This window comes from Apaloderma vittatum, unplaced genomic scaffold, assembly GCF_000703405.1.
Source record: "Apaloderma vittatum isolate BGI_N311 unplaced genomic scaffold, ASM70340v1 scaffold23843, whole genome shotgun sequence".
In the NCBI taxonomy this organism is placed as follows: domain Eukaryota; kingdom Metazoa; phylum Chordata; class Aves; order Trogoniformes; family Trogonidae; genus Apaloderma; species Apaloderma vittatum.
Window position 1 is genome coordinate 6473 of NW_009709043.1, and position 17907 is coordinate 24379.

A 17907-nucleotide genomic window follows, 5' to 3' on the forward strand; every position below is an offset into this window, starting at 1 on the left:
CTTCACAGAAAGAGTTGTTAAGCACTGGAATAGGCTGCTTAGGGAGGTGATGGGGTCACCGTCCCTGGAGGTTTTTAAAAGGCTTGTAGATGAGGTGCTTAGGGACATGGGTTCGTGGAGGGCTTGGCAGTATTGGGTTAATGGTTGGACTCTATAACTGAAATGGTTCTATGAATCACTTTCTATTGTTTGTTGTTGAGGTTCTTTTTCCTTTTCCCTTCTCACTCCCCCAAGGGTGAACTACCTATGCTTTCTTTCTAGGAGAAGCCAGATACGAACTCATGCCCTCATGCACCTGGGAAATGTTTTCTCCCTGGTGGGATGGACAATGAGAATTGCAAAACTAATGAGAAGGAAATGGAATGGATCCGCCCCGATACCCCTAGCAAATGCACGTGGAAGCTTGGGAAGCCCCCTTCTGCCTCCCCTCATCGTCATGCCACTCTGTAAGTATTTCTTTTATTCATGATTTTCAGTACAACACTAATCTAGGTCCCATCAGAGCCATGTGGATTTACCAAAAGAAGCCTGATTTAAATTGATGCTGTTTAACGTGTAGATATGCTGGTGCTTCTTAATTTTATATAAGCAAAGCTAAGAGCCCAAATTAAGCATACAAGGGACTTTGCACCAAAGATGTGAAACTATATGGACTGGAACTAACTTAAGTAACCTAGCAAGCAGTTCCCTGACTAGATGAAAGATTACACTGTTAATGGCTTTTGTTTCTAAAATAGCTGACTCTGAACAGTGCTAAAGTTACTTCATGCCAGGAGAGCACTTGATTCTTGCCTCAGCACTTGATGTCTGACTAATTCTTGTTCTGGAGCAAGGACTTGATGTTTTGTGTTTTATTTTTTATTATTATTTTTCTTAATATCTAAAATAACTAGCCTGATAATGGACAGGGAGAAAGCTGGTTGAAATTTAGCAATGGAAATGCTATGTTGCTTTTGTGACCTGCCTGTGGCCCCTTCTGTGAATACACTGACTCTTTTTTTGTATGGGTACCAGGCCAGAACCTCTGAAAATCCTGCCAAGCATCCTGAATAAAGTTGGCAATACACCCTTGGTGCGGATCAACAAGATCGGGAAGCAGTATGGGCTCAAGTGTGAACTCTGTAAGTACTGATGCGGGCAGAAAATCAAAATAAGAAACACTTATGTACCAGAAAATTGGGTAGTCCTGGTTAAGTAGTGTCATGTAGCTGGAGCATAGTGACCCTCCAGAAAATGGTGAAAAAAGTTCTTCTTGTTCTTTGGCAGATTTTCAGGTTGATAAGATTTGATCATCTAAAACATCTTTCAATTTTACTTTGTGAGGATATTTCCTGCGAATTTTCCATTTTTGTAAAGAAAGTAAACCTTTTCTTCATAGAAAATACTAATTTTTATTTTTTTAAATTTATAGTTGTGTGAATTCTTTGGCTGCTTCTCCTGTTCAGAGTATTCATCAGTGTGTGTAAAATGTATCTGCATTTACCACTAAGGGTGACTGGAAATGATGAAAGGGATGAAACAGTGAATTTTTGTTTGAAGTCGGTGAATTTTTGTTTGTTTGTTTTTAAACCCACCCATAGTGGAGATATCTGGAGACTCTGATCAGCATTCTGAAAGGTGATGTTTACCACCATTGAATGGATTAGTGCTGGGAGTTCTGAAGTGAAAGTGTAGGCTGAACAAGGGGAGAAATTCCTGTTTTGATCAGAAACTCTGGTTGGAGAGTATAGCAGGGAAAAGAAATGACAGGTTGGTAGAGTTCTCTTCCCCTGTGCTGATTCACTGGTACGCCATTGGGCCTTTTTATACTAATGACTAGGCTGTAATAAAAAGGTAAAAGGAGAGATCATATTTTGAGGAGACTGACAAGAGTATTGGTTCCTGGCTTCTATGGCTGGCATCAAGTACCAAACTTGATGCAGTGCTGTGACTCGTTACAGTGGAGATGCTGTGAACCGAGTGTCTGTTTCTGATGTTGTAAAGGAGGGAGGTGAGCTGGGCAGACATGTTTGCAGAGTTGTCCTTGCAGGTATGTTGGGGATCAGCAGCCTGTTTAGCAATTGACTGCTGTTTAAGAACTCTGCTTGATTTCTTTGTTTCCAGTGGCAAAATGCGAATTCTTCAATGCTGGGGGCAGTGTAAAGGACCGCATCAGCCTGAGGATGGTAGAGGATGCCGAGAAGGCTGGGATCTTGAAACCTGGGGACACAATCATAGAACCAACCTCTGGAAACACAGGTACTGAATGGAAAGACTCTGGCAAAGTGTACGTGTGTGCATGTGCATGTGAGAAAAGTACTGTGGTGATTTTCCTGGAAGAGGCAAACTTGAGATTGGAGCATGGAGGCTGCCTGTGCAAGGAAGAAAGGGAATCTCTTCTTGCCTGCATGTTGTAGGGAGCCGTGCTGCTTTTATCTTGCGCAAGGACCAATTCTGCAGTGTCCTGTGCTGACCAGAACAGCTGGGAAGGAGGTCTGCTAAATTTGCAGAGACTCTTTGCTTTAAAAGAAGTGTTGGGCCAGATTCACTAAGGTCTTTAGGTGCTATTCAGGAACTGAAGTCTCACTGAAATTATTGGAAATCAATCACCAAAAGGCTAGTGTGAATCTGGATTTTTCCCTTCTGTCTGGCAAGTCATGTGGTCCTTGTTCCTATGCTCTGCCAAGTGAGGTGGTCTTGGTTTGGGAAAGAGCCTTTCCCGTGTGATGCAGCTGAGGTTAGGAGATAAGCTGCATCCTATAGTACTGTCTACTAACACAGCTCTTGCATGCCTGCATTTTTCAACATATTCAACTCACATCAGCATCTCTTCCTTGGAGGGCTGGAGGTGGGAATAGTCCTGCTAGTCAGGGGCCAGGGCAGAGCATCTGATAATCCAAGCAGACTGGAGTTAACTCAGGGGTCCTGTGTCACAGCTGTTGTACTTGTCAAGCTGCTCTCTACTGGTGGGAAGGAGTAGACATACCTGAAATGTTCCCCCTTGGGCTAGTTAAATATAAAATATACTGCCTTCTCTGAGGAGGTTCCTAAGCTGAGTGACAAGCCACTTCCCTACCTGATGTGTTCTGGAGAGGTTTCTAGTCCTGTTCTTAAACTCTTTCCTGGGCACCTGTCCACTGTTGCCTTCTGATAGACACAGCCCAGGCAGATCTTTCTACTGTTCTTTTGATCCTGTCTAGCCTTTGTTAATGGAGGGACTGGGCTGATGGGCTGATCTGTGACCATTTCCCCTGCCTTCAGCAGAAAACTTGGAGGTTGTATCTGTTATTTGCTCAGCAGATGCTCTGTGGTAAGTGGTGCAACTGAAGCCCATTGTGATTGTGGCTATACCTCTTGATTCAACAATGGCATGTAGTGGAAAATACCCATATATATTACATTCCTCCAGTATCATCTGAGGCTGTAGTATGATATCCTGCTATACAGGACAATTGCTTCAGAAAGCTGTCTCTTCATGTAAAAGCAAAGACCAGGGCAGGTCGTAGCCTGAGAGGATTGGCTTTTGCTCTAGGCTACTGCTAAGAGCTGTTAAATGTGAGAGCCAGTGTGTTATATTTTTGTCCTCTCTGCATCCCACTTCTCCCTCAGCCAAATTCCTGTTTTGATGTTTACGGCATTTTCCAGGTCAGGAGTGTAAAGTACAAAGTTAGAGTTCAAGTCTCAATGTTTTCTTCATCACAGACCATAAGAGAGAGTACTGGTGGCTTCTCTTTAGTCTTTGCCCTTTGTGAGGCCTTTGCTGTTTGTTTGTTTGGGTTGATTGTGGTTTTTAAAAATTTCTTGAGCATCCATATTTCTCTATTAAACACTGGGGAAGATTTGGGTTCCCCCAAACATTTAAACACTACTTGAATTACTTGGGGTGTGAGGTGATGCTTCTCTTTCAGCAACAGTTAGACTTTTTTTTTTTTTTTTTTCCCTCCCTCCCCTATGCGATCCAGCACCGTGTAGAAATAGCCAGCTTTGAGCAAGCAAGTCTCTGTGCAGGATAAACTGTCTGTCAGGCATTGTCATGGGCTTGTGTTGGTCCTGTGCCTGCTGTGTGAAACAGCAGTGGAGGTGCAATGCAGTTTGACCTCAGCAGAGAGGTGATTCGATAACAGGTGTAAGCTTCTCTTCCATGGGGAGGGCACTTGTAAGCTTAGCTCTTCAGGCAGGCAGACAGTGGCAAGCTGGAAGGCAGAAATCAGAGTGGAGGTGCAAATTTAAGGTAGAAATGAGGTGTCTGTCTACCACAGCTGCTACTGTTGTAACAAGCTGCAATGCAAAACCTAAATCACAGTATCTGGATCATGTGTTTTTAGAAAGGACTTAGTTTTGGCACATTGTAAACTAGGGATTTAATGCAGAAGTGAGCCAACAGAGGCTCTAATGCTCTTCGGACAGTATCAGAATGATTGCCCTAGTCTTCTTTAGCTTAAAGCTCATTCCCTTCCCAAATGACTTCTGTAAAAATGAAGTGGGTGAGACCATGTGATGTGCACATGGTAAAACCAGCAGTTTGCACAAGTCAAGTTTTTCTGCCCTTGGCTGAACTTTGTTGGCTGTGATCCTCAAAGAACTAGCAACATCCGTAAATCCAGTTCTCCCCAGCAGCCAGAAACATCCCCTTTGCCACCCCTCTAGAGACATTGTACTCAAGCCTCTGGTGAAAAGCTAATTAAAGCCAGGGCATGCCAAAGCTAGCACTGTGGTGTTTTTTCTTTGTTGCTCCTCAGTGTATGATCTACATGCCTTTGCTTGCTTCCAGGAATTGGGCTGGCCTTGGCTGCAGCAGTGAAGGGTTACCGCTGTATAATTGTGATGCCAGAGAAAATGAGCATGGAAAAGGTGAGATCTAGTTTTATTTAAAAAATAAAAATAAGCATGTTTGCACTTGCAGAGTTCCTGGTGCAGATGAGCGCCGTGGCTTTAGCAACCAAGATGTGAGCTTTTGGTGTCCAAGTCATTGGCCAGGCAGAACTCTGCTGAGGGGCTGTTGCCAGTGCCCAGAGAAATCTAGGCTGGCTAGCTATGGTCAGAAAATGTCTCTAAGACCCATTCTCACAGCATTTTCACTTGGAAAACAGTCATAACTGTTTTAAATACAAATGTCAAAGGAACCTGAGATTGCAGTCACTACCTGTCCCTGGGTTGACTGTCTCTCACTGAGCAAAGGAGGACAAACAACAGCAATGCTGAAGCTTTGAATGTTTTTGTGCTCTGCGCCGGGCTGAGCAAGGCTGTGAAGGAGACTGTTAAGCTCTTCAAGTTACACTGGGCCATATGGGCAATCATCTGACTTGTGTCACTACAGCATCAAAGGAGAAGGAAAAGCCACCTGAGTAACATCCACTTACCTTCATTGTAGAAAGCACAAAGCATCTAGCTCTAGAGCAAGCCCTGTCCTGTAGTGCTGCACCTGCAGCCAGAAGAAGAGAGTAAAGAGGAGATCCCATATTTCGCAGTTGCTGACAGCAAAACCGCTTGTCTCAGTTCAAACACTTTCAGTGACACAAATGAGAACATCCCCTGAAGGCCTATACCAGTTGCTTGCTCTTACCTTCACTGGAAGGAGAGGTATTGCATGCCTGTTGCCATGTGCCGTGCAGTACCAGAGGCCTCCCTCTCTTTGCCTTAGCTCAGTGTCATAAAATTTCTTGTCCTTGTAGCAGCTGAATGGTGTGTAGGAAACATCTCCTTTGCTGCCAGTGTCCAAAGGAGGAGGTAAATGTATGTAATTTGCACTGAAAAAGAAATAATTTCTGGGCTGTAGCACTGTTGGAGTGCAGAATGTATGTGACTGCCATGAGATGGTGTTTTGCCTGAATGAGGCTTCTCAATATGTATTAACAGTCCCTACAGGCTTGAAGGCCTAGGATAGAAACAGGACTCTGACATTTAGCTCCCAAGTAAAGTTTAGATAAGACCACATGACATTAAGGATCTGGACTTACGGCTCAGTGATGTGAGGCTGGGGTTTAAGAGAACTGCTAAGGAGGCTGTTGCAGACCAGGTAAAAGGGATGATGTTTTATTTCCCTTGCATCCTAATGAAGTCTGTATGCTGGAAGAGTGTTTGGGGATTTTGCGACTGCCTTTATTTGCTACAGGTGGATGTCCTGCGGGCTCTGGGTGCTGAGATTGTGAGGACCCCAACTACTGCCAGATTCGATTCTCCTGAATCTCACGTGGGAGTAGCATGGAGACTGAAAAACGAAATCCCTAACGCACACATACTAGATCAGGTAAGAGCCAAGGTGTCAGAGCTGCAGGCATAGTATGGGAGGAGGTATTGCAGCCTTGTTCCTTAGTGTCAATGGTTGACTGTTCAACGCCCTGCTGTGTCTCTGGAGGAAAAGATGTCCCAGGTAGTGGTTGAACAATCACCGTGCTGTAGGGTAGCAAGTTTTTCTTGTCACTAGAGGGCAGCAACGAGCCTGTGCTTGCAGACTGAACAACGTATGGGTGACTGCTTCCACTGAATTGGCAGTCGTGTGTGGAGGAGTACATGCAAGGGTCATGTTCATAACAGAAACAGTCCCACAAACAGAGCTGGTCTTGGCATTGGAGGGTGCTGGCACCTTAGAACTACTCTTAAGTTAGGTTGCTTAGGAAGGTTATATCTCCCATTGGGCATTTTGCCTAGGTCCAGATAATAGATAAGGAAATAGTCTGGAAAGAGCATCTGTGGCTTCGAGAATGTTTGTCATGCTCTTGAAATGTGACATTTGTCTTTCTGGTCTACTTAACGGCTATTTTGTCTTTTAATATAGTATCGTAATGCCAGCAACCCCCTGACGCACTATGACACTACAGCTGAAGAGATCCTGCAGCAGTGTGAGGGTACGTTTGATCTACTGCTGACCCCCTCTTTGAGTCGCGAGTATTCTCTTATTGTTAGGTACTTGGAGAATGGGACCTGAGGTGCTTGAGGAACACATGGGTTTTGATACAGCAAATCACATACATATGCTGTGTGTCATTAAATTTTCTATTCACTATTTCAGTAGTTGTACTAATGAATTATTTTTTTGCTGTTAGAGAGGGATGCCTTGGTTTTCAAACTTCTCTGCTTGTGGTAGAGAAGGCACTGATGCTCAAGTTGTCTTTTAAAGAACAAGAAAAACAAAAACAAAACCATAGCTAGAGTGACATGAAAGAACAGTCTTTTTCTCTGACCACGGGTAGAGAAATAGGCATTTTTATATTCTCAGAACAAATAGTCCATTACATTACACATGAAGCTTCTTCAGTTAGGAGTCCTCAGGAGTACCAGTCTGTGTTGCAGTGATCAGCAGTAAGACCCTTTTACTCTGCAGTGGTCACTTCCGTGTTAGCTCTAGGCAGCTGAGTTGGAGTACCAGAAGTGATTGAGCTGTGGCAGCAGAGAGCTTTAGCTATGCTAACTCACCCAGCTGAGGAATCGATTTGAGAGCTACTGGAGGCACTCAGTGTGCAGCCTGCCATAAGGGTATTTGCTATAGATGGTGAAAGAAATTATATAGGAGGCTACTGACCTGCCATATAAAACAGTACAGTTTCTGATGGGGCCCTCTAATAAGAAAGCAGTTATTAAATTACTTCTCAAAAAGTAACTGAAGTTGTTCAGAGTATTTGGTTTGTCTTTGTGCAAACTTTATCTAAGTTTGAATTAAAATGAGTGCACTTTAACAAACTGCCATCCCACAAACTGATAGTCTAGATAAGTTCTAGCTTTAGGCTTCTTATTTGTATTTACTTTTCCTCATAGGTCAGGCATTGCTTAGTTATTACTGAGCTTATACCCCTGCTTGGTGGGGTGTTATTCTTTTGACTGGTAAGCATTTGTTTTTGTATGTGATTTGATGACCTTTTAAAATGTTTGGTTGTTTGTTTATTAACAAAGCCATCATGTGGATCCACCATGTAAACTGTAGAGGGTGCCAGAAGAATGAACTATCACACCTGCACTCATTCTGAGTGCTCATGACGAGAACAGTGTTTTTCACATGAAAATGAGAGAACAGTTGTGTTAACAGTTCTCTTGATGAATACGTATCTCATGCTCTTGGCACTCATTCAGTAAATTAACTAATATAACGAACTGATCATTCTAAGTTAAAGAATTGAATTATCTACATCAGCAAATGCAATAACAGAAAAACTACAGGTGTCAGCTGTATGGGCCACCTCCAGCCCTGTTCAAAGCACCAGAAATTGGTGCCTTGCCAGGCCACTGGATGGACATTTCAAAACCACTGTTGGAGTAAATGAGATTGAGCAAGGTGGTCTCAAGGTAGGTCTTGTAACACAGCTCTTGGAAAACAAAGAGCCCTATCTTGCCCATTTTTGTTGAAGAAAGTCCATGCTTAGGTTTGAGTCATTTTTTTAATCCCATTAATCTAGGGCAGATTTCACAACTGCCTTCTGTCCTTTACCTTTAAACAGGAAAAATAGACATGCTGGTGGCTACAGCTGGCACAGGAGGTACTATCACTGGCATCTCCAGAAAGCTAAAAGAGAAGTGTCCAGGTTGCAAAGTAAGTGGCAAGCCTAAAGCATTTCTCTTCATCAGGATGAATCACAGACTGCTCCACCTGGCATGTCCCATTCCTTGCAAGTCTGCCCTGGGTCTTTGCGGGAAGCTCTAGCATGTTCTCAGTTAGAACGTACTTCTAAGTGGCTCAGCAGAAACTGGCCCTCAGATCCCTTCATGGGCTGTCTGAGAAACTTCCTTCTCTGATGTGTACTGCAGCCTTGTGTTTCTTCTCTGACTGTGCCTTCACTAACTTGCCAGGAGCTGCTGAGGTTTTACCCAGTGAAACTTTCCCAGCATGCGGCAACCTGTGTGTGTACTTGTGTGCTGTGTCATGTTTCCTCACAGAAGCTGGTATCATGTTTCAATTGTGAATATCTTCCTATACAGACAGGGAGTGGTAAACAAAATTTACTTACACTTGGCACAAAATGTCTTGACTGTAATGATGCCTGACATGTGAATGAGGACAATCTTCCCTCAGGGAAACCTCATCTTCTGTTTAAACTATGCAAAACCCGTATAGAACAAGTGGTGCCCCTCACTTAGTGTTTGAAGCCTGAGGAGACAGGATAGATTGCCAAGGTGCCAGAAACAGAAGAGCATTTTGCTCACAGGGGAGGTGAATGTTGCCAGGAAGAAATGAATAGGAGACTAGTTTGCTGTTAGCTTGGCTGGCTGTGCAGCCAGTGTGACACCAACAGTTGTAATGAGGCCAGCACTCCTGAGTGTATAGCTGTGTTCTCAGAAACAGCCTGTTACGATAGCTGAAGTGGAAAATGCTTCTCCAGATTATAGGTGTTGATCCTGAAGGCTCCATCCTTGCTGCACCAGAAGAACTGAACAAGACTGACAAGACAATGTATGAAGTGGAAGGAATCGGATATGATTTTGTCCCCACAGTGTTGGATAGATCTGTAAGTCACGCTTCTTGGTTTACTGTCCTTTGCCCCCTGCTGGGGTGCAGAATTGAGGTAAAAGGTAGACAAAGAACTTGGAAGTATTTCTTTTGAGCTGATAGGGCTAGCAGACAGAACTATTCCTGTTCTTGCCACCAGCAAAAGCAATCCTCAGAAGACTTCTGCACAGGCCAGGTTTGTTTTACAATGCTAGGTGGAAATGCTGTGAGCAGATAACATTTTCCTAGAACACAGTACTTTCTTCTTTTTTTTTTTGATTGGTTTGGTGTTGATTAAAAAAAGAAACTCACCAAAACCCCCCAACAACACCCTGGCTAGAAGTGATATGACTGTCCTGAGCAGAGCCTGTTTTTCTGGGAAGCCTTCCAAGAGGGGAGGAAACTGATGCTCTCTGTGGCTCTCACAACAACTTTTTCTCACAGTGAGGTTTCCATAAGGAGCCTGTTGTGCTGATGTGATCATCTTACCTTGGCAAAAAAAAAAAAAACTGAACACTTGGCATTTGGAGGATGGAAACCCAGGCAGCTCAGTAGGGCAGCTGTTGCCTCAGCAGAGCATGGGTTGAATTCACACTAGGTGTGTAGCTCCCTTAGCCGTCCTCATTTAAAGAGACCCTTGTTTCTTTCTCCCTGCCCCTTCCCAGACAGTGGACCAGTGGTACAAGAGCAATGATGAGGAGTCGTTTGCTATAGCACGCATGCTGATCCGAGAGGAAGGGCTGCTGTGTGGTAAGAGCAGAGGCGAATCCTTCGGGCTTCTCTTAAATAGTATGTGAGAGACCGAACCCTTCTGCAAGTGGGGAGACCTCCTTCCATTTCAGAAGCTGTCTTCCTCACCTTAGGCTTCTATGTGGCCTTTCCACCTCTGTCATTCTTTCTCATTTTTCAAGCTTAAACAAGGTAGGTTTAGACTAGACACTAGGAAGAAGTTCTTCACAGAAAGTGTTGTGGGATATTGGAACAGACTGCCTAGGGAGGTGGTTGAGTCGCCATCCCTGGATGTGTTTAAGCATCGCTTGGATGTGATGTTGTGTGATATAGTCTAGGGATGAACTTGCAAGTAGGGTTAATGGTTGGACTCGATGATCCCAAGGGTCTTTTCCAACCTGGATGATTCTGTGATTCTGTGATTTCACTTACAGTTTGACAGTTTTCCCTCTGATCTGCATTTTGGCAGGTGGCAGCTCAGGCAGTGCCATGTCTGTAGCTCTGAAGGCAGCCAAAGAGCTGAAGGAAGGTCAGCGTTGTGTTGTTATCCTGCCTGACTCCATCAGGAACTACATGTAAGAAAGTGTTGTGTTTTGTGTTTTTTTTTTTCTCTCTGGGAAAAGGGTGAGGCAGTCCCTTGGACCTCCTTACAGCAGCGACGACTTAAATACATATTTCTTATAGCAACTGGTTGTCAAAGCAAGAAATGTGTGTTGGGGCACAACTTCTGAGGTGTCTGGAAATTGTCTGATACGGAGTAGAAGGGAGCTTAGCCCCTCTGAAAGCTGAGCTTCTCCTTGTGTCCGACTTCACTAGCTAACCATGCATGGTTAGCATCTTTCACAGGAAAAGATTTGCTTCCACAGATTTATTTATTTGGGACCATTGGTGTTATCCCATTCCTGGAAGGTGCCCTGTAAGGCTGGCCTACTCTCTCTGCCTGTGTCCACAGCAGAAAACAGCAGTACTGTAGCAGAAGCCAGTGTTGGGGTGGGTTTATGGATGGAACCCTGAGGGCTTTGAGCTGTGTTGAGAAGCTTCTGTCCTACCACACTGAAACATATCCCAAACTATGGTGTTTTTAGCTGTGGTTCCTGACTTGTTTTGCGTCGGACGCAATACTAGATGACTAGAAACTGTTAACAGACCTTGCCTGAGTATGGATTTGCGCTTCTTCATTCTAGGCTGCCCCTACATCATGTTGTAACGGACTGATGTATTGAAACTTTGTTTCCTATGAGATTCTTTTTTCTTCCTAGGAGTTATTTCTTCTCAGTGTCCCTGGCTGGTAAGCTTGGATGGCAAACAACATTATATTTTTAATTACACTTTAGTTGTTAGTGGTAAACTGTTAGAACTGTAAACAGTTGCCTCTGTGTGCTGTTAGATTTACTGTCAGATGTTCAGCCTGCTAATGAGCTTTTCACTTTCTGATGCTTTCCAGGTCCAAGTTCTTGAGTGACAAATGGATGATTCAGAAGGGGTTCATGAAGGAAGAAGATCTTGGCAAAAAACCTTGGTAAGTATGTCAGATCCATTTGGATATTCATGAGTCTATTCAATCAACTTTACGGCAGTTTTTAATTTAAAGCTTACTTCCTTTGATTTGGCTAATCTTTCATACTGTTGTGTTGATTCATAATTGCAGCTATTAATCAAATCTGCTTAGATTAGTTTATTTCCTTCTTTCAGTTGTGTAGCAGCAGAAGAAATCTTTGCACTTAATGAATTTTTTTTTAATTTTTATTTTCTTATGAAAAGGGTTGTATTTGATCTCAGAGGGATTCTCTGTATACTACTTCCATTTCAAAGTTATCAAATGCAAATCACTGTAAATGCTCTTCCTTAAATTGCTACTGATAATGACTGTAAATATGGCTAACTCTGAGTAGGAGCACAAAATTTTCTGTGTAAAATATAAATAATGAAGCTAGGGAGATCAGTACTCTCCACTAACTATCTGTAATCCTAGAAAGTAGGGGAAATGAGGAAGTGAGTTTCAATCTTAAAGCCTTCTCAGATTTCAGTGACTTTGTGATGCTGGGGAGAAAACTTAAAAGCTTTGAAGCTTTACTGACTCTGGCTGAATCCTTGCTCTTCCTTGCAGCCTTTTGTCATTCCTGTAGTGCTGAAGGCCACTGTATACAAACAACTAGTTCTGTTCTCTCTGTAAGACTTGCATGAGTTTGTTTTATTGTTTCATTCCCAGGTGGTGGAACATCAGTGTTCAGGAGCTCAGTCTCTCGGCTCCTCTGACTGTGCTTCCAACTGTTACCTGCGCAAAGACTGTTGAAATTCTCCGGGAGAAGGGATTCGACCAGGTACCAGTTGTTGATGAATCTGGGTATGTCCACATATATCACTATTAATCCATATGTATTGTTTCCTTCACCAGGTCCTTTCAATGCTTACTAGAAGTATAGTATCCTCTTGCTTCTCTTTCTTCATTTATAATAACACACTTCAGAAATGTTACCATAGGCACATCAATGCTGGACTTAATATGTTGTCGTGCTGGGATTTTCCTGCCCTTCACATAATAAGCTTCTAACAGTTAGTGTAACACACTTGCTCAGTGTGTCTCTGCAGGATAACTTTGTTGGGTTTTTTATAATAGCTGTTTAACAAAGCAAAAAAATCATATCTGAAAAACAACCAACCTCAAACATGCCAATCTCCAGCACAGCTTTCACCTAGTTTCTTCAGAACCCTGCGTTACAGTGCAGTGGTGTAGTGACCCTTATTGCCCTGTAGCTCTATGGTAGGATGGGCTGAACAATGAAGAGTTCATAGAACGGCCTAGGCTGGAAGGCACCTTAGAGATAATTTAATCCAACCTCCCTGTCATGGGCAGGGTTGCTCAGTTACTCTCGATTACGGTGCTTACTCGAGGGGCTAATTGTTGTGGATCCTTGTAGGGAGAAGGGGAATGAGCCAAATTGAGGTGAACATGTCCCTGGCCATCAAACTTTTCAAAAGGACAGATGAGAGCATAAAACAATGAAGTTGTGCTTTTCAGAAGCCTTCTTGGTTTGCAACAAGCTCTCCAGTTGCAAGGACTAGAGATGGATAACTTGGAAGGGCCAGGCTGACCTCTGTGTGAGTCTTCCAGAACTTCTGAGAACTGGAGTTTGTCACCTGCAGAGACACAGAATCTGAGTATACCATCAATAGTGTTGCTTTATACCATGAAGCATCTGAACTTCTCCAGGCTGGCTGAGAAGGGATCCTTTTATCTACAGGAACACCTGAGGCTTTTCACAGAATCACAGAATGTCAGGGGTTGGAAGAGACCTCAAAAGATCATCTAGTCCAGCCCCCCTGCCAGAGCAGGATCACCTACAGTAGGTCACACAGGAATGCGTCCAGACAATTTTTGAATGTCTCCAGAGAAGGAGACTCCACAACCTCCCTGGGCAGCCTGTGCCAGTGCTCTGTCACCCTCACAGTGAAAAAGTTTTTTCTAATATTTTTGTTTTGTGTTGTTTAGTCTTACCTTCTCTCTTCCCTTCCTCAGGGTAATTTTGGGCATGGTGACCCTGGGTAACATGCTTTCTTCACTGCTTGCTGGAAAAGTTCAGCCTTCTGATGAAGTCAGCAAAGTAATCTACAAGCAATTTAAACAGGTAAGCAGGTATATTTTTACAGCTCCTGGTCCTCTGGTTTAAAGTCCTACTGTAGATGTCCTAACACTGTAGTGGCATCAGCTTGGGTAAGGTTACCTGGGACCATACAGAGCAGCTGCTACTGAGCACAGATGTGCCCTAAACTCTGTCCTAGGTCACTCAGCAGCTCCCAGGTTTGTGTTGTGACTCTGTATTGTGCTGTTCCATTACTTCAGTAGGCTTTCTTCTAGTATGCTCGTCCTTTCCTTGTTCCCCCAAAACCTTAGCCCAAATCAGGGCAATGTAACCATTTAGAGGAAGAAACGGGAAGATATTGAAAGAGCTCATCTAAGTAATTTCTGTATCCGCTGAAAAGAAGCTGTGCATTTGTGTCAGATGCCTTGCTAAAACAGGGGGATGGCTGCTGAAAGTTGATGTTGTCAAGATATGTGAATTTTGATGTTGGCCAGTTTTACCTGGCTGTCCAACTAGTGTGCCAGGATACCATAACTTCCCAGCTGTATGGGTGCTCTTCTAAAATAAATAAGTATTGTTGCTGTTGCTTTGCTTCTCTTGCAGGAAGAGGATTTTGTTTTTTAACATGGAATACTTGACTTAGTTTTCACCAGGCTTTTAGTTTCAAAACTGTCTCATAGTAGATGAGGTGCTGTATTCCAGAAGTATGTGTAATGCTTCCACTCAGTCTGTGAACTACCAAGTGCCTGAGGTTGAGAAGGGATACTAGTTTGTTATGGACACTTGTAAATATACTTTTTCCTTCCCAGACAGATAATCAAGCATCAGGTGGAAATGTGGTGCGTAACAAAACTGCTTAGTTCTTCATGTTCTCCCTCACTTGGACACCTTAAGAGTTTCTGGGGCTGGTGGTGTGCAATCATTTCTGTAGCTACACTGGTGTTAGCTGTAGTAGCCAAGTCTTTGTGCTTCTGAGGTTGTGGGTTTTTTCCATGGGCAGCTTGAAGTGTCTCATGTCTCTTCAGTAAAGAACAGCTTAACTGTTTCTTTTATCTTTAGTTCTGACTTTTTTTTTTTTTTTGGTGGAGGATGGGAGTGGCACAGAAGTGGTGGTATTGCTAACGTGCTAAAAGTATTGTTCGTTGGTTTTGGTTTTTTTCCATTTTAATTGAGGATTTAAAGAAGAAACATGGTTAAATGCACATAACCTCAGAAGTATTGTGGATTTTCCTTTTCTTACCATTTTAGTCACGCTTATTTGGCCTATTTACTGGTGAAATTGAGAGAATGGATCATCGATGCCACTTAAATGACTTAGATTATCCTACAGTTAGCATCTGTACTGCACCATGCATCAATAAGAGGTCATCTTAGCCTGTGACTACTAAGGCAGCTATCTTTTGGCAGCACAGGAAGTGGGTTTTTGGTAGGATCACCACAAAATAATTGTGGTGATCCCTTTGAATGGATGAGCGATGGTTATAGTGTTTTTCTTAAGTCTCTAGCAGGATAGTACTCTGGGGCTTTGAAATACTAGATGATTTGCTAATCCAAACAAGTGTCCTGTGTTAGTGGAGGGGAGGGCCATTCTTGTGGAGTCAGATGTTAGTTCCAGTGGTCTGGGGTCTCTTTACCCCTTCTTCCCCAAGGGATCCTCGAATCAACTACTAACATCTGTTAGATGTGGTGCAGACATAGCCTTAGCAGATTTCTTGTCTGCCTTAACCAGCAAATAGAGTTTGGGCATCCTTTATGAGACTGACTTTTACTATACCTTGTGTCTAATTGTTAGTCTGTTCCCTGGTGTGATTTTGGTTTGTGTCCTAACCCATTTAGAACTCTTGTAAACAATGCAAGGCGTGGTGTCCCCAAACTTACTTCTGGGGACTGGAGTTGCAGGGCCATGAGCAGTGCCCTGCCACCTGCCCTCAGCCAAACAAGCAGTCTCAGTCATCTGTAGTGTAGTAGCATGTGCATAGGCTAATTGCCTTAAAGACTTTTACAAAGTTTGAACAAAATGCCTACATGTGGGAAGATTCATGGGCACGTTTCTTTTTTAGGGAGCTTGAACAAATAGTAGTGAGACAGGTGAAAACTCTGTGGGAGTTCTGTTCAATTTTCATTAAGCATTTCAAAGTGTTTATGTCTACATAGTTGCCCCAGGCCTGCCTATAGGCTGCTTGTTCTGGTTGTCTTTAGCCTACCCAGTCTCTGAAAATGTGTCTGTTGATTGAATGGCAAGGGGCTCTACTCCTTCGGTGACCTTTGAACTTGCTTACAAAAGGTAGACTTTGCATGTACATTTGCACGAAACTGCTTGTCAGTGGTGGTGACTGATATTTGACTCGATGTGGCAGTAGGTCCAGATTTTCGCCCCTACCCCTTGCCTGGCCCACAAGCTGAAGGATTGGTATTTCAGTAGGCACTAGGGCCTGCTGGTCCCTTCAACACAGGCTGCTGGGAATCCTTTTGATCTCTTCTAACTCACAGGGTGGAGACAAGGGCTCTGTGTTGGAGCGCAGCCCAACTGTTCACACTGTGGCATTTATTCTTCGATCACAAGCTGAGCTCGCTGCAGGATAAAGACATATTAGTCCGCAGTGCAAAACTTGTTTCATGAAGATTCCTTTAATCAAAATATATCAGATGGTGGGTGTTACCTGGGGAGAGTCACTTGGGTAATAGACCTCTTGCTGCTGCTTAATATGTGAAAGCATGTAGGAAGAACAGTTTATGTGTTGTTTCAAATGGTTTCAGCAGGTACTTTCCTGAGTGTTTTAGAAGAATCTGTATTCTTTCTGCAGAGTCAACACAGGGTGCTTTCTTGTTTAGCCTTAGTAGAGTTGAACTTCAGTAAAAATGAATTCTTAATTCTCAGTTCCTTGATTTGCACTTGAATGCAGTGTTAGCTGACCGATTTTAACCTCAGTTTTGTTTTTTGGCTTGTTTGGGCTTTTCTTTTCCCTTATTGCCTTTGCAGATCATATTCACTTCCACAATGATTTGTGGCCTGATTCATTCACTTTTTCCTAGTCTCGCTATAGTAAAATCAACAAGTATAATGAGTTTTATGGTAACTTCTTTTGTTAGGCACATGGAACACTTGATCTTTTTCCGTCATTAATCTTTCAGACACTCAGTATATTCAATATATTCATTATATTTACAGAATCAAAATAAGTAACTTCATGTGGTGCTTTGTTTTTTCTGTTTTCTTGGAAACTAAAAAAAATTTGGTTTTGTTGTTTCAAGTTGGCCTTGATGTGTTAGTGTTTTACAATACTTCAGATGGGAGTGGCATGTAAAAGCTGATGTGTGGCTTTTAGTACTTGCACAAGGTATATGAGGATTGTTGACCACCACATGTGTAAAGGACTGTTATATTTAAGTTTTGTAACTCTCTCCTCAGATTAACCTGAAAGACAACTTGGGGAAACTCTCTCTTATCCTGGAAATAGATCACTTTGCTCTAGTGGTTCATGAGCAAATTCAATGTGAGTATGATGTCACTTGTACGAGGTAATCTTTTGAGTGGTAACAAGAAACAAGTACAAGTGTGAGCGTCTAAACAAATTTTGAAGAAGTCCGTTCCTCTTTCTATGTGTGTAACTATGTGTTAGTAACACTTAGGAAGACACTAATACTGTAATTCTTGTGGAGTCAATGTTAAATCCATTAAGAACCTCACATACTGTAATGTACCTGGTTTTGAAGCAAATTACTTCAGAGAACTGAATGTCAGAATCTAGCCCTCTGTCCAGAGGCTTTCTTAGTAGCAGGAAGCTCCTTCAGTAAAACTGATACTTGATTCTTCCTACTTCTTTATGAACTGAAAATGACTAAATAAATCTTCAGAGCTAGGGTATGTCACTGTTATATATGAATGATTTTTCCTTCTTCATCTTCCTTCCAAGCAAGCAACTTGCAAAATTACAAACACTGAGAAACTAGACTAAAAACAATATTAAAACTCACCAGATAAATTTATCTGACAGCTATCTCAGTTGTCACAGTAAATAAATAGTCCTCAAACTTGGATTTGTTCCTGGTAATCCCAGAATGTTAAGGATTGGAAGGGACTTCAAAAGATCATCCAGTCCAACCTCCCTGCCAAAGCAGGATCACCTAGAGTAGGTCACACAAGAACAAGTCCAGATGGGTTTTGAAAGTCTCCAGAGAAGGAGACTCCACAACCTCCCTGGG

At 42.8% G+C, this 17907-nt stretch overlaps 1 protein-coding gene across 1 annotated transcript; it reads left to right on the forward strand.

Moving 5' to 3' along the window:
* Positions 1-270: 270 nt before the first annotated feature.
* LOC104267784 (cystathionine beta-synthase-like) lies at positions 271-17223 on the forward strand (the record flags this gene model as incomplete). The annotated part of the gene is made up of 14 exons (XM_009866784.1): positions 271-446; positions 1015-1121; positions 2104-2238; positions 4751-4830; positions 6092-6226; positions 6755-6824; positions 8409-8500; positions 9288-9417; positions 10064-10144; positions 10593-10698; positions 11568-11642; positions 12333-12467; positions 13641-13749; positions 17114-17223. Coding segments are annotated over exons 1-14 (1490 nt in total), but the record flags the coding sequence as incomplete, so codon positions are not given.
* Between the last annotated feature and the right edge of the window lie 684 nt (positions 17224-17907).